This window comes from Capsella rubella, unplaced genomic scaffold, assembly GCF_000375325.1.
Source record: "Capsella rubella cultivar Monte Gargano unplaced genomic scaffold, Caprub1_0 scaffold_1, whole genome shotgun sequence".
Classification (NCBI taxonomy): domain Eukaryota; kingdom Viridiplantae; phylum Streptophyta; class Magnoliopsida; order Brassicales; family Brassicaceae; genus Capsella; species Capsella rubella.
Genome location: NW_006238923.1, coordinates 17,803,548 through 17,823,437, shown reverse-complemented (window position 1 = coordinate 17,823,437; position 19,890 = coordinate 17,803,548). Strand labels below are relative to the sequence as shown.

The 19,890-nt window shown below is 39.6% G+C and overlaps 7 protein-coding genes across 7 annotated transcripts; 4 read left to right on the top strand and 3 right to left on the bottom strand.

Moving 5' to 3' along the window:
- Positions 1 to 27: 27 nt before the first annotated feature.
- On the top strand, positions 28 to 4,387 carry LOC17898358 (mannosyl-oligosaccharide 1,2-alpha-mannosidase MNS1). Its single transcript, XM_006307085.2, has 14 exons — positions 28 to 364; positions 708 to 755; positions 966 to 1,124; positions 1,408 to 1,520; positions 1,637 to 1,702; positions 1,859 to 2,033; positions 2,562 to 2,651; positions 2,808 to 2,932; positions 3,025 to 3,090; positions 3,185 to 3,293; positions 3,374 to 3,472; positions 3,555 to 3,635; positions 3,725 to 3,895; positions 4,037 to 4,387. The coding sequence occupies exons 1-14, from the start codon at positions 206 to 208 to the stop codon at positions 4,253 to 4,255; spliced, it is 1,680 nt and encodes a 559-aa protein (XP_006307147.1). The 5' UTR covers positions 28 to 205; the 3' UTR covers positions 4,256 to 4,387.
- LOC17897225 (KH domain-containing protein HEN4) lies at positions 4,314 to 6,989 on the bottom strand. Its single transcript, XM_006303106.2, has 8 exons — positions 6,321 to 6,989; positions 5,857 to 6,237; positions 5,531 to 5,782; positions 5,229 to 5,442; positions 5,077 to 5,138; positions 4,919 to 5,001; positions 4,689 to 4,794; positions 4,314 to 4,608 (listed from the first exon to the last, which is right to left on the bottom strand). Exons 1-8 carry the CDS (start codon positions 6,987 to 6,989, stop codon positions 4,471 to 4,473), a joined length of 1,905 nt encoding a protein of 634 aa, XP_006303168.2. The 3' UTR covers positions 4,314 to 4,470.
- A 353-nt stretch (positions 6,990 to 7,342) lies between these two features.
- LOC17900433 (FT-interacting protein 1) lies at positions 7,343 to 10,082 on the top strand. Its single transcript, XM_006306756.2, has one exon. The coding sequence runs from the start codon at positions 7,607 to 7,609 to the stop codon at positions 9,929 to 9,931; it is 2,325 nt and encodes a 774-aa protein (XP_006306818.1). The 5' UTR covers positions 7,343 to 7,606; the 3' UTR covers positions 9,932 to 10,082.
- Positions 10,083 to 10,321: 239 nt separating this feature from the next.
- Positions 10,322 to 12,544, top strand: LOC17900482. The gene is made up of 9 exons (XM_006304960.2): positions 10,322 to 10,649; positions 10,820 to 11,014; positions 11,120 to 11,222; positions 11,304 to 11,383; positions 11,475 to 11,552; positions 11,641 to 11,732; positions 11,821 to 11,932; positions 12,018 to 12,143; positions 12,244 to 12,544. Exons 1-9 carry the CDS (start codon positions 10,377 to 10,379, stop codon positions 12,358 to 12,360), a joined length of 1,176 nt encoding a protein of 391 aa, XP_006305022.1. The 5' UTR covers positions 10,322 to 10,376; the 3' UTR covers positions 12,361 to 12,544.
- Positions 12,545 to 12,951: 407 nt separating this feature from the next.
- Positions 12,952 to 14,968, top strand: LOC17900010 (F-box/kelch-repeat protein At1g51550). Its single transcript, XM_006307323.2, has 2 exons — positions 12,952 to 13,524; positions 13,748 to 14,968. The coding sequence occupies exons 1-2, from the start codon at positions 13,089 to 13,091 to the stop codon at positions 14,749 to 14,751; spliced, it is 1,440 nt and encodes a 479-aa protein (XP_006307385.1). The 5' UTR covers positions 12,952 to 13,088; the 3' UTR covers positions 14,752 to 14,968.
- On the bottom strand, positions 14,820 to 16,969 carry LOC17899855 (kelch repeat-containing protein At3g27220). Its single transcript, XM_006307594.2, has 6 exons — positions 16,654 to 16,969; positions 16,083 to 16,501; positions 15,778 to 15,948; positions 15,573 to 15,678; positions 15,286 to 15,492; positions 14,820 to 15,209 (listed from the first exon to the last, which is right to left on the bottom strand). The coding sequence occupies exons 1-6, from the start codon at positions 16,825 to 16,827 to the stop codon at positions 15,039 to 15,041; spliced, it is 1,248 nt and encodes a 415-aa protein (XP_006307656.1). The 5' UTR covers positions 16,828 to 16,969; the 3' UTR covers positions 14,820 to 15,038.
- A 395-nt stretch (positions 16,970 to 17,364) lies between these two features.
- LOC17899901 lies at positions 17,365 to 19,640 on the bottom strand. Its single transcript, XM_006304317.2, has one exon. The coding sequence runs from the start codon at positions 19,563 to 19,565 to the stop codon at positions 17,472 to 17,474; it is 2,094 nt and encodes a 697-aa protein (XP_006304379.1). The 5' UTR covers positions 19,566 to 19,640; the 3' UTR covers positions 17,365 to 17,471.
- Between the last annotated feature and the right edge of the window lie 250 nt (positions 19,641 to 19,890).

The window sequence follows — 19,890 nt, the reverse complement described above, 5'->3', positions numbered from 1 at the left end:
ATGTGCTAAAGTTTCATTCTTTCTTCGTCTTCCTTCTACTAACAAACTTAAATCGGATCTATAACTTTGGCTCTCTGATATCTCTGTTATTTTACTCTTTCGGATCAGAGGATTCGAAATTTGAAAGCTTTTAGCTTTCTTCTCTTCCTCTGTTTCATGGACTCTGATTTCTCAACTGGTCACTGTTTTTGTTGAGTGGGGTGAGATGGCGAGAAGTAGATCGATTAGTGGTTATGGGCTATGGAAATATTTGAATCCTGCGTATTATCTCAGAAGACCGAGACGTTTGGCTTTGCTTTTCATCATCTTTGTCTCTGTTTCTATGGTGGTCTGGGATCGTATAAATCTTACCCGAGAACATGAGGTATGTTTTGTCTCATGGAATCTGCCTAGGAGACAGTTCTTGTATCATAGTTATTGGCAGGCATTTTCGAGTTTTGGTAAAGTAGGTTATGCTTAGGCCTGGAATGGTTTTATTGCCAATTTAGCTTTAGGTCTTTAAGTAAGAACGGTGGTATCTTAATTTGCTAGAAAAGGGTTCACTTAGTATTTTGTGGGCTTAATTCTGCAATTCCTTCTTGAAATACTGTGCCAAAAGTAATAAAAGTGAGGACATTTTTGTTTCAAGGAAGTGGATGATTCTCTTGTGATCATTTTCTCACTTGTCTTGTACTGTCTCTGTCTAACAGTTTAATTATGTTTTGCAGGTTGAAGTTTACAAGTTAAATGAAGAAGTTTTAAGGTTGGAGCAGATGGTAAGATATATATTTTCCTCTTAACTCTTGAGTCTTGACTTCGATGATTTCTTTGGTTAAGTTAGGACCCTGTTTCCGCCTTTTCTTCCATCTTCGTGTGCATGGTTGTTTTATTTGATACATATGCATTATTAAAGTAGGCTTCATTTTTGGAAATAGGGTTTGTAATGTTTTCCTACTGTTTGGCTAACTAGCTATATTTTCTGCTAGTTAGAAGAGCTTAAAGGTGTCGGCAATAAACCTTTGAAGACTATGAAGAATGCCCCAGAAGATCCAGTTGATATCCAGCGAAGGCAGAAAGTAAAAGAGGCAATGATCCATGCTTGGAGCTCATATGAGAAGTATGCATGGGGAAAAGATGAGCTTCAGGTAAAAAATAATTTTCAAAAATAAAATTCTCCATTGCCAATACGGTAATACCCAATACATTATCTAGTGACTATGGGATCTACGAATAAAAAATGATCTTAATATTATCATCCTGCTCCTTCAATATCGTGTTATGCCTTTTGTTATGAGCTTATCTGAAGTTACCACACTGTACTTAAGCCTGCAAATATTTTGTGTGGTACTAAGATTATTTTCTACTTGCACACTGCAAAAACATCTGTTGGTCTGAAGCTATATTGGCTTCTTTCCTTTTTATTGTCAGCCTCGGACAAAAGATGGCACTGATAGCTTTGGTGGCCTTGGAGCAACTATGATAGATTCTTTAGATACACTCTATATAATGGGTCTAGATGAGCAGTTTCAAAAAGCCAGAGAGTGAGTAATTACAGGCTCTTTTCTAAGTCGTGTAACTGTTCACGTCCATTAACAAATTCCACTTTCTTACGGGCCAATCTTTGCCCATCTTCATTTGGTTTTTCTTCTAATTTCAGTTGGGTTGCAAGCTCGTTGGATTTCGACAAGGATTATGACGCCAGTATGTTTGAGACAACCATAAGGTTACTTTCACAGGTTTACTGTGGCTGTTTTCTGTATCTATCGTAGGATGTGTCTGTTCATTTCCGGTTATTAGTTGGTACTTGGTTCTTAATTGACAAAAGATGTGGAACAGATATATTTCATCTGCTTATGTTCTTTCCTTTATTTGCTGTCAGAGTTGTAGGGGGACTTCTCAGTGCATATGATCTTTCTGGGGACAAAATGTTCCTTGAAAAGGCTAAGGATATTGCAGATAGATTGTTGCCTGCATGGAACACTCCAACGGGTATACCATACAATATTATCAACTTGAGAAGCGGAAATGCTCACAATCCTTCGTGGGCGGCAGGGGTGAGTCCTTGATTACTGAGTGCCCTTTCTGTTGTATTCTGTCTTTTGAGAACAAGACATTGGATGTAGATCTTCGTAAGGCCTAAAATTGGATGCACATCATATTTCTTTCTAGAGATAACGGCATTTGCTTAAGCTTGTATGCTCATGTTCTCGTGTTAACTTAGGTTCCTGATTATGATTCTAAAGGACTCCTTGGAGGCTACTGATACCTTAAAACAAGTTCTGACCACTTTCTTAGATGCTTGAGACCCGTTTAAAAACTGAAATCTGGAATCACCAGAAACAGAATCTTCTTCTTTCTCGCTATGCAACAATTAACGTTCGTGTTTGAGGCTTAGATCTTAAAAATTTGTTGCTTTTAGAGTTGATGGTAACTATAGTTTCTTAAATAACTATAGTCAGTTTCACTAGCAAGCACATCCTACGTGTCTGGAATGGATACCAAGTGCTATGGGGTTTAGATATGCTTCATTAAGACATGTGGTCTGTCACTTTTAGCTGATTGTTCCTTTTTTTCTGTACTAGGGAGACAGTATTCTTGCAGATTCCGGCACTGAGCAGCTTGAGTTTATCGCCCTTTCCCAGAGGACAGGGGACCCAAAATATCAGCAGAAGGTACATGTGTGATTTTTATAGCTCATTGGAGATCATAATTTTGAGTTTGTCCAGCGCATGGCTGTGTAAAGAGGGCAATCTATCTGCATTAGTATTAATGCTGAAGTAATCATTTGCTGCTCAAGATTGACTTGTTTGTTAACTTGTGCCTCTCAGGTAGAGAAGGTTATTACAGAGCTGAATAAAAACTTCCCTGCTGATGGTTTACTTCCCATCTATATTAATCCGGATAATGCTAATCCATCGTACTCTACCACAACATTTGGTGCCATGGGAGATAGGTACTTTCTTTCACCAAATCTCATTGCGTGTTAGTTGGGTCTTCTGACCCTGACTTTACTATGTTACAATTAATAATAATTTGGGGTTACAGCTTTTATGAGTATTTGCTCAAAGTTTGGGTGCAAGGGAACAAAACATCTGCGGTGAAGCCCTATAGGTAAGTAAAGCTCAACGCTGATATATATATATATATATATATCCAAGTATTTCCAATTGTAACGACTACGTCTTTCTTAATGCAATGAATTCAGAGATATGTGGGAGAAATCAATGAAAGGTCTGTTAAGCTTGATCAAGAAATCAACACCGTCATCATTTACATATATATGTGAGAAGAACGGAAATAATTTGATCGATAAGGTAAATACAATCTATCTAATATCATTTCTTTATGTCGAGAACTTTGCGGGTATCATTGTTTTGTTCTCAATTATTTTCAGATGGATGAATTAGCATGCTTTGCGCCTGGAATGTTGGCTTTAGGAGCTTCAGGTTATGGTCCTGATGAAGAAAAAAAGTTTCTTTCACTCGCAGGAGAGGTACTATGATCTCAAAAGTATTTAGAGCTTTAGTAAAGCTTCTGCTGTCTACTTATTGCTGTTTCCTCCCATTTTACTGCAGCTTGCCTGGACTTGCTATAACTTTTACCAATCAACACCAACGAAACTCGCTGGAGAGAACTATTTCTTTACTGCAGGGCAGGTTGGTAACAATAACGGGTTTATTTTGCGCATCTGTTTGTTAGTTAGTTGGTTGGTTTAGTCACATCCACAAGCACGTGATTGTTACAGGACATGAGTGTTGGAACATCTTGGAACATTTTAAGACCAGAAACCGTTGAGTCGCTATTTTACCTCTGGCGATTAACTGGGAACAAGACATATCAAGAGTGGGGATGGAATATATTCGAAGCATTTGAGAAGAACTCTCGCGTAGAATCTGGATACGTAGGCTTGAAGGATGTAAGTTTTTTCTTCTCAAACCCATCACCAGAAGTCCATTTTGGCCAGGCTGACCTTATTCGATTAGATACCCTCCTCGGAAGGGCATCTCCATCTTTTTGAAACTTGCATTGTTGTTAATGTTTGCTTCTCCATTTTCAGGTCAATTCAGGTGCTAAAGACAACAAGATGCAAAGCTTTTTCTTAGCTGAGACTCTTAAGTATCTCTATCTTCTCTTTTCGCCTTCATCAGTTATTTCATTAGACGAGTGGGTTTTCAATACAGAAGCTCATCCACTTAAGATTGTGGAACGGAGTGATCCACGTAAACCAACTATAGCACTACGCCAGAGGCGGTTTGGTCATCAGGTTAAGGGTTAGTAGACAGTTTCTGCTTAAATGGATCTTGACAATATATTCAACAGGTTAAGGCACAATGTTGTATCAGTTTCGATAACAGATAAAGAACAGATGGACAGTTTTTGCCACAACAAAGTACTTTACAGTTTCCTATATTGTTAGATTTCTAGAAGAAACTTCTCACAAGTCACTTGACTATCATTTTAAGATTTTGAACACATTGCAAATGAGAACAATCAAGATTGACCACAGAGAATAAAAGCATGAAGAAGGCTCTGAGCAAAGTGAGCTTGATCTGATGAACCAGAGACAACAATCAGTCCTTCTGTTGCCCCTGCTTTTGGATCATGCACAACCACATTCGCTCCTGATACCTGTTTATATTCGTTTACAAACTGTAATCAGATGCAACCTTTCAAACGGATCGTCTGCTCATATATTATTGGCAACTTACCTGCTTAATGTAATTCAGGTTACTGCAGTTCTCACCATAAACATGACCTAAGTATGCTTGCGGAATCACAATCTCCACATTTGCGCTTGTCATTGCTGGATTTTCACTGCCAACACCATAACCAAAAGGCAATCATGTGATATTAGTGGATAAACTTGCTTAGATGCAGTTTCTGTCATTCAAAGTTATTTAGTTTAAAGTGAACAAAGAAGGCAACGTGAAAGTGATACCTGCCAATGGGCTCATTTCTCAAAGCAAACCCGTGGTTCGCATCTGGAGGAACCATACCACCGGGATGGCCATCGATAACCGGCTGGCAATTGAGGAATATTAAATCAGAAAAGGGACATGACAGAAAGAAGGAACAAAAATCATTGTATTCACCTACCTGCGGGGTCCAAGACATTGGGGACGGTGGCCTGTCAAATCCAGGACCATGACAATGTCTTTCTGTATCATATGTAATAAGTAGATATCATTAAGAACTGAAATAGATGCATGTATCAACTGAAAAACATGGGTTAGGAATAGATCAAATACCATGGAATGATCCTACTGGAGAATGGTAACGATCTGGAGATGCTGGATACTGTCTCGGTCCAAATGGAGGAGGCGGTTCTGGATACGGACCCATGAACGGCGGAGGTGGACCACCCATGCCTTGAAAAGGAAGTCTACCAGGAAACATTGCTTCCCGAAGCCTACTTGTTATTTGGAACAAAGCATCTTGAACAGTCTTTAAATTGCCAATGACCTACCAAACCAGAAAATTATTGTCAAATTACAAGAAAATTGCTGAGCTGAAAAATTTATCAAGAGCCTAGATGTTTCATCTAATTTACCTGTACAATCTCATCATGCTGAGATTCATACTTTGTAGCTTGATCTTTTGCAAAGACGCGGATGCTGGCACCAGTTGCTCTCCTCATTTCACTTATTACATGACCCCCTTTACCCAATAGACGTCCGATATATGGAGAATGTACTAGAAGCCGGGCAACAACCGCAGCACTAGGCTCAAATCCAATCTCAACGATTCTATTATGCACACGCATCACACCATCCTGAGCAAGAGAGTGCCTTCTCTCCAAGTTCTACAACAATGTCAACATATGAGACAGAAGTCTATGAAATACGTAAACCATTCTTTTCGATTGAATAAACATACCTCTCTTGCCGATATCACAATAATTCGCTCCTCTGAATCATGAGTCGGATCCGATACCTTGATGGATGCACCAGTTTCGTTTTGCAAACCTCGAACCACAGCTCCACCTTTCCCTATCAAGCTTCCAACTTTATCAGCTGGGCATAACAGCCTAAAAGCAACCTCCTCTTCAACAACCGGTCTATTAAAAGGTCCAACGTCTTCAGGCATTGGATTAGGAGGATGATCCCATTGAGGATGATAGTCCATAGAATGATACTCAGGTGGATAACCAAGCTGGGGAAACGGACTCTCGTCCCAAGTTGGAGGTGCACCACTCTCTTGAAGACAGTTTGTAATCAACAAAAGCCCCTTCTTCACATTCGAGAACTTTCCAGTTATCTTCATACATAAACATTTACTAAAAATCAGCCAACAACAATAAAATTGAATAGCAACAACACTAAAATTGAATTGCTAGTAACCTGAATCACAACATCTCCAGGGAAAGCACAAGGAGGAATCTGATCAGTAGATGAAATCCTAACAGTAGCTCCACTATCTTCTTCAACCTTCTGAATCATCTTCCCACCTGTACTCATCAAGAAATCAACTTGATTGCCTCTAACGATCATCCTACACAATCCGTCACTCTCACCTTTATCCAATTCAACACCGTCAGCAGAAGCAGCATCGTCACCAAACACTATTCTCTCTAAAACCCTAAGCAAAGCCATCTGCGCCGACGACGGCGCTTCCTCGTCATCTCCACCACTCGTCCCCGCGCACTCGCTACCTTTCTCTTGCTTAGTCTCCTCGGAGCTCGGTTTCTCCGGATCACACACATTCGAATCGTCCTTCTTCTTTACACTCGGGGCGATGATCAACACTACACGCTCTTCTGAAGGAACGGGAATGTCATCGATGACGCGGATTTTGGAACCGGTTACAGACTGGAGGTGGCGAATTACAGAGCCGCCTTTTCCGATTATTGCACCAGTCCTTGAGGCCGGACATAAAAGGCGGAACTGTACAGACTCTGTTGCTGCCGCCGGTACCGTCGCCGGACGCTTAGAGGAAGAGAACTCCATTAGCCGAATAAACTCTAACGGCGTCGTTTCTAGCTTACCATTTAACTCATAATTCATAAACATAGGCCAATTAAAAAGCTATTGGTGTATAATTTTTTTCTAATTACTTATTATGAAGTTTTGACAAAAAATTGTAATCTGATAATCTCTTAAAATAATTATTTGAGTGTTGAAATATAGAAAAACTTTTTTGAATTTTTTTTAAAAATTATAAAGTTTTATTTCAAAATTTCATAAGGAAAAACTCCTTTATTTTATTGTACTTATAACCCATTTATTTGCCAACTCATAAAATCATTTTGAATTTAAAAGCAAAAAACAAAAACAAAAAAATGAAAAGAGAAAAGGAAAAAAGCAAAATGAAGAAGAAGACAAGAAAACCTTTCACCTCTGTCTCTCTGTCACTCTACTTCAATGTGTTTACTTTTCTCTCACTACAACAGTCCTTCACTTTCTCTCTCTCTTTCTAAAACGCTCACAATGCTTATCTTCTGATTTTTCGAGGAGGAAGAAGAGAAAGGCTTCTTTTTTTACCTTTTTTTTTGGGGGTTTAGTGTGTTAAGCAGAGTCTGAGATTTTCCTTTTGGTGTAAATTGTGTTCTGGGGTTGTTGTTTTGAAGATCTAACTTAGATCTAGTGTTTTTTGAAAAAGAAAAATCAAATCTTTGCTAGTTTCGAAGATGCAGAGACCACCTCATGAAGATTTCTCCTTGAAGGAGACTAAACCTCATCTCGGTGGAGGCAAAGTCACCGGAGATAAGCTCACGACCACATATGACCTCGTTGAGCAAATGCAGTATCTCTATGCTCGTGTCGTAAAGGCCAAAGATTTACCTGGTAAGGACTTAACTGGTAGTTGTGACCCTTATGTTGAAGTTAAGCTTGGGAACTACCGAGGAACCACTAGACATTTTGAGAAGAAATCTAACCCTGAGTGGAACCAAGTTTTCGCCTTTTCCAAAGATAGGGTTCAGGCTTCTTATCTTGAAGCTACTGTCAAGGATAAAGATTTAGTTAAAGATGATTTGATTGGTCGTGTTGTGTTTGATTTGAATGAGATACCTAAGAGGGTGCCTCCTGATAGTCCTTTGGCTCCACAGTGGTATAGGTTAGAAGATGGGAAAGGTCAAAAAGTTAAAGGAGAGCTTATGTTAGCTGTTTGGTTTGGTACTCAAGCTGATGAAGCTTTCCCTGAAGCTTGGCACTCTGATGCTGCAACCGTTAGTGGAACTGATGCTTTAGCTAACATCAGATCTAAGGTTTATCTGTCTCCTAAGCTTTGGTATCTTAGGGTTAATGTGATTGAAGCTCAGGATCTGATACCGAGCGACAAAGGGAGATATCCTGAAGTGTTTGTGAAAGTGATCATGGGAAATCAGGCACTGAGGACTAGAGTGTCGCAAAGCAGGAGCATTAATCCAATGTGGAATGAAGATTTAATGTTTGTTGTAGCTGAGCCGTTTGAGGAGCCTTTGATTCTAAGTATTGAAGATAGAGTTGCGCCGAATAAAGATGAAGTCTTGGGGAGATGCGCGATTCCGCTGCAGTATTTGGACAGAAGGTTTGACCATAGACCTGTAAACAGCAGGTGGTTTAACCTCGAGAAGCATGTTATATTGGAAGGAGGAGAGAAGAAAGAGATCAAATTCGCCAGCAAAATTCACATGAGGATTTGTTTGGAAGGAGGGTATCATGTACTTGATGAATCTACTCATTACAGTAGTGATCTTAGACCAACTGCAAAGCAATTATGGAAGCCAAACATCGGTGTGCTTGAGCTTGGAGTCTTGAATGCGACGGGTTTGATGCCTATGAAAGCTAAAGAAGGTGGTAGGGGAACCACGGATGCGTACTGTGTGGCTAAGTATGGACAGAAGTGGATCAGAACTCGGACAATCATTGACAGCTTTACCCCAAGATGGAATGAGCAATACACTTGGGAAGTTTTCGATCCGTGTACTGTTGTTACTGTTGGTGTGTTCGATAACTGTCATCTACATGGTGGTGACAAAAACGGAGGAAAAGATTCAAGAATTGGGAAGGTGAGGATAAGACTCTCTACTCTCGAGGCTGATCGAGTCTATACGCATTCATATCCTCTGTTGGTGCTACATCCTAATGGAGTCAAGAAAATGGGAGAGATTCACTTAGCTGTGAGGTTTACTTGTTCTTCATTGCTCAACATGATGTATATGTATTCTCTGCCTCTCTTACCGAAGATGCACTACCTCCATCCTCTCACAGTTAGCCAGCTCGATAACTTAAGGCATCAAGCTACTCAGATTGTGTCGACAAGGCTAACAAGAGCAGAGCCTCCTTTGAGGAAAGAAGTTGTTGAGTACATGCTTGATGTGGGATCTCACATGTGGAGTATGCGTAGAAGCAAGGCAAATTTCTTCAGGATAATGGGAGTTTTAAGTGGGATCATCGCAGTAGGGAAATGGTTTGAACAGATCTGCGTGTGGAAAAATCCGATAACAACGGTTCTAATCCACATTTTGTTCATCATCCTTGTCATCTATCCCGAGCTCATCTTGCCAACCATCTTCCTCTACCTCTTCTTGATTGGAGTTTGGTACTATCGTTGGAGGCCGAGACATCCTCCTCACATGGACACACGTCTCTCACACGCTGACTCAGCACACCCTGATGAGCTCGATGAGGAGTTTGACACTTTCCCTACTTCCCGGCCATCAGACATCGTCAGGATGAGATATGACAGACTCAGGAGCATTGCTGGTAGGATTCAGACAGTTGTTGGTGATCTTGCAACTCAAGGAGAGAGACTCCAGTCATTGCTAAGCTGGCGTGACCCGCGTGCCACTGCTCTCTTCGTCCTGTTCTGTCTGATAGCCGCAGTAGTTCTGTATGTGACTCCGTTTCAGTTTGTGGCTTTTTTCATTGGCTTGTATGTGCTTAGACATCCAAGGCTCAGGTACAGGCTCCCATCAGTTCCACTGAATTTCTTCAGGAGGCTACCGGCAAGGACTGATTGCATGCTCTGAGTTACTTACTACTTACTACTCTCTTAAGATTTCTCCTTTTCAAAAAACAATCATTTGGTTTGGTTTTTGTTCCCCATTTTATGATAATTTTTACTGGGACATGTTATTTGTGTTATTTAAGATAAGTTTATGTTTGGTTTTTTCTTCGAAACTAAGGTTTCTAGCTTTACATCGATCAACTCCGCTAAACACAAGTAATGTCATACCCATGAGTCCATGAGCATTAGGTAGATGTCGATCAAACTAAAAAAATTCCAACGAACCGAATTCAACATTGAACCACATTCTCTAAACCTAAAATATTTAACCGAATAGAACCAAAACCGAATGTTCAAAACCAATTGCTAAAAATCATCATTGAGCTTTGAGACAGTTTAAAAAAAGGAGATTCTTAAAAAGTTTGGTTTTATCAAGGGATCTTGTTCTCTCTCTCTAGTCTCTAACGATGGTTGCTACTATCTTTAATTCATCAGCATACGTTTCCAATTTACCAAGTACGAAGACTCTCTTCAACCCGAATTCACCAGCTCTGTCTTTGTCTTCTTGTTGGCTCTGCAAATTGCCAGCCAAGCGAATCATTAAACTTAGGCTCAGGGAAGGATCGAATCAAGGGCTTATTCGTGTACATGCTCTGTTTCAAAACGAGGAGGCTCCAAGTGAAGGCGAAGATCAAAATGGGTTTGGTTTGTTACCTGCGGATATTTTCTCTTTGTCTCAGGTACACAAAGTTATTAAGTTGCTCTTAAGACCTGTGCATTTGAATAATTGGATTGTTAACTTTTCGAATTGTATGTTGATTTCAGTTAAAGATACAATTTTTATGGTGTGGTAGTGATGAAATTGAACTTGTGCATAAGATTGATATGGTTTTTCTTTGTGTTTGTGAAGGAGAATGGAAGTAATATAAGTGGTGAAAAGGATAGTGATAACATAATCGATGTGGAGACATCTCTCGTAGTTCCTCATAGTGGAGGAACTCGAGCTGGGCTCTTTAGAACCCCCATTTCCGGTGGTGTTCAAAGCGCAACCTCTGCTCATGGTTTACCTCGACCGGCTTTAGCTGTTAGGAACTTGATGGAACAGGTTAAAAAGATCATTCCATTTGTTACCTTTTACATTCTTGATGAGTAAAGATATTAAATTTCATGTATCTGTTTGGTTTTTGGCGCTACTGTTTATGGTTTCAAGGCCAGATTTGCTCATCTATGCACAGTGATGTCTAAAATGCACCATCGTAGAGAAGGGTACCCATTTGGATCTTTGGTAGATTTTGCACCTGATTCGATGGGGCGTAAGTCTTCTCCTTGATTGTGTCTCTTTGTATGCGTCGTTTACATTCTTGATAGTGGATTCTATTCTTTGTGTGTTTCAGACCCAATATTTTCATTTTCACCGTTGGCTATTCACACTCGGAATATCTTAGCTGAACCTAGATGCACCCTTGTTGTTCAGGTAACCATTGTCAATCATGCTACAACTATACAAACATATTGGTGTTTATTCCCTTGCTTTGGTTCTCTGAGTGTGGATTTGGTACTTACAGATACCCGGATGGAGTTGCTTATCAAATGCAAGAGTAACATTGTTCGGTGATGTCTACCCATTGCCAGAAGATCAGCAAGTGTGTATCTTTATTTAACCGCACAGTCTTGAGTGATACATGCGATGTTACCTGTTTAACACCGTTATTTCTGCTACTGGACTTCCAGGAATGGGCCCATAAGCAGTATATGGCTAAGCATCACCAAGGACCTTCCCAACAATGGGGAAACTTTCACTATTTTCGAATGCAGAACATAAGGTTTTTGTGTGTTCTTCTTACATGATTTCAGCCACTCTATATATTGATTGAATATGGGAATTTAATAACAATCACGATTTGTTCTCAGTGATATATATTTCATTGGAGGTTTTGGCACTGTCGCGTGGATCAACGTCAATGAATATGAAGCTCTTCAGCCAGATAAGATAGCTGTTGATGGAGGTGAGAAAAATCTAAAGGTGAGTTTTTCAGGAACCCCTTAAATGATTGAGCCTGCTTAGTGATTTAAAGTGGAATTATAATTTCAATTCTTTATCATGATAGGAACTCAATGCAATCTTCTCCAAGCCAATTAGAAATCTATTGTCTACTGAAGCCGAGGTAGACGATGCTGCTATCATTTCTGTAGATAGTAAAGGGATCGATATAAGGGTTCGTCAAGGTGCTCAGGTAATAATATATGTAACTAATTAAAAACATAATCTACAATAATTCTACAACAGAAGCTCTCTCTCAGTTTGTGTGTATATTCAATTTGTTATTTGTACAGTTTAATATGCAAAGGCTAGCCTTTGAGGAAAGCCATGGTGTTGAGACTTTAGAAGAAGCCAAATCTGCTCTTTGGAAAGTGATAGAGAAGGGCAAGTTGCACAATTTTCAGAAATGACCCTACAGTTTGATGTATTTGCGGAAATGACACAACACTTTGATGAAGAGAGCAGTGTGTAAAATCTCCATTAGAGTAAATGAAATCTAGACAATTAAATAGATTGTGATAAGATTGAATGTTATGAGATAATGACAAAAATTTGTATAATCATCACTAGGAGAAAATGCAATTATTGAAAATATAGAGCTAGAAACAGAGGCTCTGGAGCGTTTACGAAGTTTCTAAAATTTTGAACGTTGTAATACTCGGAGTACGGTGCAATTTATTGGAATATAAGCTAGAAAAGGAGTTTCTCACAAATTGGGGATGTCTGCGAAGTTTCTAAAAAATTTGTGATTTGTGGAACACTGGGAGATAGATGCAATTATATGCAAATATTATGCTAGAAGCAGAAGTTCTCAAAAATATCTGGGCGTTAACTAAAATCTTTCAGAAAAGTTTGAAACTTGTGATACGCCGTGAAAGATGCAATTTACTGAAATATTGGGGTCGGAAAAGTAGATTTCACATAAATTTAGTGGGGTGTTTCCGAAGTTTTGAAAAAGTTTGAAAATTTGTGCGGGCAATTTTTATCCAAAGAAGGAAAGAAAAAAAACAAAAAGGAAGGATTTTTATTAAATTTTTTTACCGTATAGTAGTAAGACGGAGACAGTGACGATACGACAATCATCATCATTCCCAATAATTCTCACCAACAAATCAAATCCTTCTCCGATTTCAATCTCATGGCGGCGGAATCAGCCAGAAACTCATCTCCGCCGTCTACTTCTCAGTCGTGGTCAAGCCCTATAGTTAATTTACCCGATGACCATCTCTTAACCATCTTGCTTCTGCTTCCCGTAGATTCAATCCTCTCTTTCTCCATGACCTGCAAGAGATACAAGTCTCTAGCTTGTTCCGACAGTCTCTGGGAAGCTCTCTGCGAACGAGAATGGGGCTCGCAGTCTGTGGATGCTTTAAAGTTGTCATCTTTACGAGATGGGTTTTCGTGGATGATGATGTTTCAGCGAGTTTATAAGATGGATTCTGTTTGCTGTCACAAGATCTCAGACCCAGATGATGATGATGAGGAATTTTCTTCTTTCCCGATCCCTAGAGCTTCTCATTCTCTCAACTTCGTTAATGATCATCTTGTTCTCTTTGGTGGTGGTTGTCAAGGAGGTTAGCTTTTGCTTGCTTAAGCTAAATTATCATCTTTCTGATTTCTTAACTTTTGTTGGAAAGCAGATCGATTTTTCCATGTGATCGGGTCTGAGTTTTCGGTTACTTTTCTGTTTGCTTGATGAGTGTGTTAGGCACACGACAATGATGGTAGTTGGATTATTAGGTAATTGCTTCATTCAACTTGAGATCTTTGTGTATATTGCTTTGTTTTTCTTTTCAGGGAGACATCTTGATGATACGTGGACATCATATGTTGACAAGAGCAATCAAAAGATATTGAAATGGAAGAAAGTTAAATCAGGGACTCCAAGTGGAAGATTTGGACACACCTGCATTGTTATAGGCGAGTATCTACTCTTATTTGGTGGAATAAATGACCGTGGAGAACGGCTCAACGATACATGGATTGGTCAAGTCTTTTGCCATGAGAGACTCTCTTGGAAACTCCTCGATGTTGGACCTCTGCAGCGGCCTCGTCCTCCTCCTCGTGGAGCTCATTCCGCCTGTTGTATTGCAGAGACTAAGATGGTTGTACATGGAGGAATTGGGCTGAACGGAGTCAGGCTTGGAGATGCATGGATTCTAGAACTTTCTGAAGATTCAACATCTGGGACATGGCACATGGTGGAGTCTCAACAATCACCGCCACCACGCTCAGGACATACGCTGACCTGCATTAGAGAAAACCAAGTGGTTCTGTTTGGAGGCAGAGGATTAGGATATGATGTGCTAGATGATGTTTGGATCTTGGATATTCAAGAAACGTGTGAAGAAAAATGGATACAGATATTCTACGATTTCCGGGATGTCCCCGAATATGCATCACTGCCTCGGGTTGGTCACTCAGCGACTCTAGTATTGGGAGGTCGGATCTTGATTTATGGGGGTGAAGATTCTTATAGGCATAGGAAAGATGATTTCTGGGTGTTGGATGTTAAAACCATTCCTTCTTCAGGTTTGCAGCCACAAGGAGTTAGTTTAAACGGATCTTCGGTGTGGAGAAAGCTTGACCAAATCTCATATGGACCAAAAAGTCGGTCTTTTCACCGTGCCTGCGCTGATCGTTCAGGGAGATTTGTATATGTGTTTGGCGGAATGGTTGATGGTCTTCTTCAGCCTGCAGCATCATCTGGTCTAAGATTTGACGGAGAGCTTTTCATGGTGGAGCTTGTTCTTGGCTTCTCTGATCTAGACAATCAACAAAGACCTGGAAAAAGCATGTGATAGTAGTGGTGGTTCCTTTTTTGTAAATTAGCAGGTTGTGTAAAACGGTATTGATAAACCAGAACTGGAATCCCATCATTACAAACTCTCTGATTAAGCACACAAAGCTGTGTTTTCAGATTGTAACTTTATATATAGATTCTGAATCAGTTTACAATATACAAACTCTCATGACAGGGGATGTAAACATATACTGTAAGGACTTGTTTCAAATTAGGCTCAAAGAATGCAGAATATTGTGATCTTTACCACTATGAAATCTTCTATCAATGATAATTTTGCTTGCCTCATGGATGGAGTATCAGTTTGGTTCTCCACATCTCTGCGATGACCTTCCTCGGACCAGGATCATCTGGACCCTTGTCTCTTTGCCCTGAAGTGAAGTATAATTGTCCGTCCCAATATCCAACTAGCGTTGTTTTCACACGGTATGGTAATTTCCCAATCACATACCATTTCTGTAGAGAAAGCCAAAATCATTAGTGTCACGCGAATCATGGACAGGTTTGACCATAAAGGCTTCAAGTATTTTACCAGTGTATTCAAGTTGAACTGGAAGATTTCGCCGACAAGAACCATCTTTTTGGTTTCAGGATGCTTCTCTGTTGTGCCTCCAACGATTACAATGGAGTTATTGACCACTTTCCAAGCAAATTCAATATGGGAATCCGGTTTTGGCATTGGCGGCATAACTTTCCATTTCATTTCCTCATCTAACATATAGACATCACTGAATACCACCTGAAAATCAAAGTTGAAGAACTCATGATATAGAGCATAATTAACCGGAATCAAAGTTGTGGAAGGTATGAATCCAATACCTCCATACGGCGTGAGCACTTGAAGATGGGAGATCCAGGTTTAGCCATGAAATCACCTTCTTGACCACCAATTACAAATAGTCGCTCATCAACTACTACACATGCCCTACAATGACACATAGAGAGCAAAAGAGGATTTAAAATTTTATTTCGTCAAATGTATTACCCACAATAACTTGTTAAAAGATTACTGTTAAATAATAACCTGTGAGGTCCTCCGCGAGGGATTGGGATTTCACTTCTCCACTCTTTTTCTAATGGTTGGCCATCTTTAACTGCAATGCTCCAATGTTCAAGTCCTGGTGTAAATCGATTCTCCTTGCTTCCGCCCATCACATGGAGTCTTCCTCTCCAAAGCTGAGTAGCTGGTGCATACCTGAATGTTAAACTTGTTAATCATTTCTCTCAACATTGTCCATCATCAAAAGAGAAACACATAGCATAATACAATAAGAAACATGAACAAGTCAACTAGTATTTCCGAAATTTTATCTTCTTGTTTCACAGTACCTAGGAACTGGTAAAGGAACAAAGTCCTTCCATGTATTAGTATCAGTATCAAGCACAAATGTTTTAGCTGTAGGACCTCTGCATTGCGGACCAAACTGACCAGTTACAATAAAAATATATCGCCCATCCGTTACCATCCCTAAATGAGAATGCGCCATCTCTTTAGGCATATCGAATCTTCCTCCCCACGAGTTAGCCGTAAAATTGTAGATATCAACATGTGAATGCACAAGATTAATGTTTCCATATCCAGCAAATACATATAAAAGATCCCTAATCTGAATTGCAGCTCCATCTAGACGAGCTACAGGCGAAGCTGCCATCTTCTCCCATTTCAATTCAGGAGCAGGCAAATCTTGAAATGTGTTGGATAGTTTCCTTTCCTTCACACTCTCCTTCTTCTTCTTAGTATCCTTCTCCTAAAAGCAGCAAAACAAAGTAAATTCACCACTCACAACCTCAATGCAATTATCTGACATCAGGTATAAAGTAAGAATCATATTCCTGAAGCTAGATGTTGCTAATATCAGATGTTGAGATCTAATTACATCAACAAGAGATCACAATTCACCTGGCCGGGAACGATTACGGTGGTAAGGGAAGAAGGTAGAGATAATCCGGCGGAGATTACACCGGACGAGAATCGATGAGAAGTAGCCCAGAGGAAGTCAGCAATGAGTCCGGTAGCTAGAAGCGCGATGCACGAAACCAACACTACCTTCCCGTACTTGTGCTTCCTCACCATATCTCTGTCCTGTCTCTTCTAATTTGACATAACCCTTTTCAGAGTTTCACAAATTTCGCATAAATTTGAAACCTTTATGGTGTTTTTCAGACGAGCTTGATGAAGGATTCAAGCACATTGATAAAACTGACGGATCTTGATCTCCGAGATACTGTTCCTTCTACCACCGTCAGGGAACATTTATGATTAAACCAATAAAAACCAAATCAATTGATACATCGAACCAAACCATAAATCAAAATGGTCTACACAAACCAAACCAACACACAAAACATAATACATAAGCTTTGTGTCTGTGAGTTCTACGTACTAGAGCATGTTTAATGGTGACATTTATCAAAAGTGTCTAAACCAACTAACTAATTTTAATATTATTTTAGACACTTCTGAATGAGTCCTATTTAAGACACAAATCATAAAATATTAAACCATCATTTTAATTAAATTTGATTATTATATTCTAATATCAATTTTTAAAACACTCTTTAGTTCACCATTGTACTTCTACATGTAACTACTGCAAAAGAACCAAAAACATTAATAAAAACAAATCACACCACCATTAAGTAATTGTTACATTGTAGTGTTTCTTTCCATGAGATCCTCTTGAAAAGTTTCAGATCAGATAGTTTAGACACATTTAATTAAGCACAAACTCCATTATTGGTCTGGTTTCTTCTGGTTTTCCATATTCTAATCATTGCCAAACTCTTCTCCACCTTCATGATACGTGTCTCCAGCTTCAGTTCTATCTCCTTTATTGAAAGCTTTCTCTGTTTCAATCTTTCATCAATATCTTCTTCTTTCTCAGCTTCACTGCGCAGATTCTCATTGCATCTCTGCTTTTCTCCATCTTCATGGACCAAACCCTCTTCTTCCTTGGTTCCATTTACATGAAGCTTATCATCACATGTTAGCCTTGTCTCTGGTGGTGACACAGCAATTTTAATTATATCTTCATGAGAATCGACAGGAGGATCTGAAGAGTTGTTTTCATTAGATGGTCTCTGAACCATACTCTTATTTGCTTTACTTCCACTTTTGTCAGTCCTTCCAGTTCTAGATTTGCTAATCTGAGCAATAGTAATGTCATCATCTTTTTCATCGTCTTTGTGATCCATAGTACTCTCATCATCCTCACGAGCTCGCTTGCTTCTCTTGTTTCTTAAATGCTCACTTGTTCTCTTGAATATCAACTCCTCCTTAAACAACTGACTAAGTGGCAATTCTGTTGAAGCTGAAGCACCACTATCAAAAATCTTGTCTTTCTTTATCTTGAATCTCAGATTTTTCGCTAACCTGCGCGTCTTAAATCGTTTGAATTTCCGAAGAAAGCTCTCTCCCAACTTCTGAAACACTTGACCCAAAGGCTGCACATCATCATCATCATCAATTGTATTACTTGCATTGAAAGTTTCAGTTGATTCTGAAGGAATCAGAAACTTTGAAATAGATTTGAACCACCAGTCTTGATATCTTTCAGTAACAGAAGTCGGAGCAAGACAAGAAGGCAAGTACAGCTTTAAACCATCAAGAGACTTATTGTAATCATCCCATGCCTCCTTTTCCGTGAAGCTTCTTTGATCAGTAATTAAGCCAGGAAGATCTTGAGCCAGACCGAACTGCCTTGCCACTCGATTCGGATAGTAATCCTCCACAATATCCATCCCAACAAGATGAGAAACCCTCATACATCGAGCATACGAAACAAATTCATCATCAAGATTGTCATCAGCAGTCATCCACATAGCTTCTTCAGGGTAAAACCGAGGAGGGTTCCAATTCTTCAAAGGTTTAGTGTAAGGACGCCAATCGAAATCATCAAGGTTCAATCTCACATTCTCAGATGTTTGTTGCGAATAGACCCATCGAGCTATTCTAGGTTCACCTTTTGATATCTCTCCAACTCTTGGTCTGGTGTTCTCGAATCTCTCCCATGCCCATACTTGGACTAACTTAAACAGTGATCTCAGAGTTAAATTTTGAGCGGACTTGTCTCTAGCAAAAGCTAGAATTTGACCCAAATCACTGTACAGTCTTGCTAAAACAGCAGGAGCAAGAGCAATCCTTTCGCCTCTAGCTAAACGAACAGCAATAGGGAGAACTTTTCTCGAAATAGAACGACGGGACATATCCGGAAAAACTAATTGCGAAAGCCACATTACAAGAAAAGCTTCATGCTCCATTTGATCACCTCTACCCAAGAAGCTCGAAACCCATAGTCCTTGTCTCGTTTGACCATCCCGACCTCTTTTCTCAAATCTTGCTTTCTCCAGTTTCTCAACGGAATCTCCCATCTCTGAGCTTTCTAAAGGGGCGAAAACAGGAGAACCCAAGACAGAAAACCCTAGAAGCACCAGTACATCTTCGAGCGTTATCGTTGCTTCACCCCACGGGAAGACGAATGATTTGGTTTCAGGACACCATTTCTCTACGAGAGCTAGAACCAAAGAGTCATTTTTAGGGATTTTGTATGTCGATGCCTTGATTGCCTCGAAAATCCCAGCTTTTCTCCAAGTGGGTTCGTGCAAAGCTTCCATTTTTTTAGCCCATGATTTGAAATCAGCACGTGCAGACCAGAACCCATTGAAAGAAATCCTGGAAAATGACTCCTTTAGGTCTGATGAAGAAACACGGAGACAGTGACGAGGAAGCTCAGCTACAGCACCATCAATGGAGGTTACATAAGGTTTTAGAAACTGGGTTTCAACCAAGTTACCCTCTTTTCGTGAATCCATCAAGGAGAAGAAAGAAAGAAGATGAAAGCAAAGCTTTTTTTGTGTTTTCTTTCGAGACCTTTTTAGAAGATTAATTGGACAAGTTTACTTCTCTTTTTCATTTTAACATTTGAAATATGTCAAATCAAAATCTATGTCGCAGATACATAGAGAGAGAGATGCTAGCGTGGAGTGAGAATGGAAACGTTTCCTTTATATGGTAACTTAGAAGTAATTTAATCGTCATAAATAAACACAATAGATTCTGGTTTAACTCCATTTAAGTACTAATCTAACCATGGTTCGATCAAAACTGAACCGAAGAGAATTGCATTTCGACGATTCG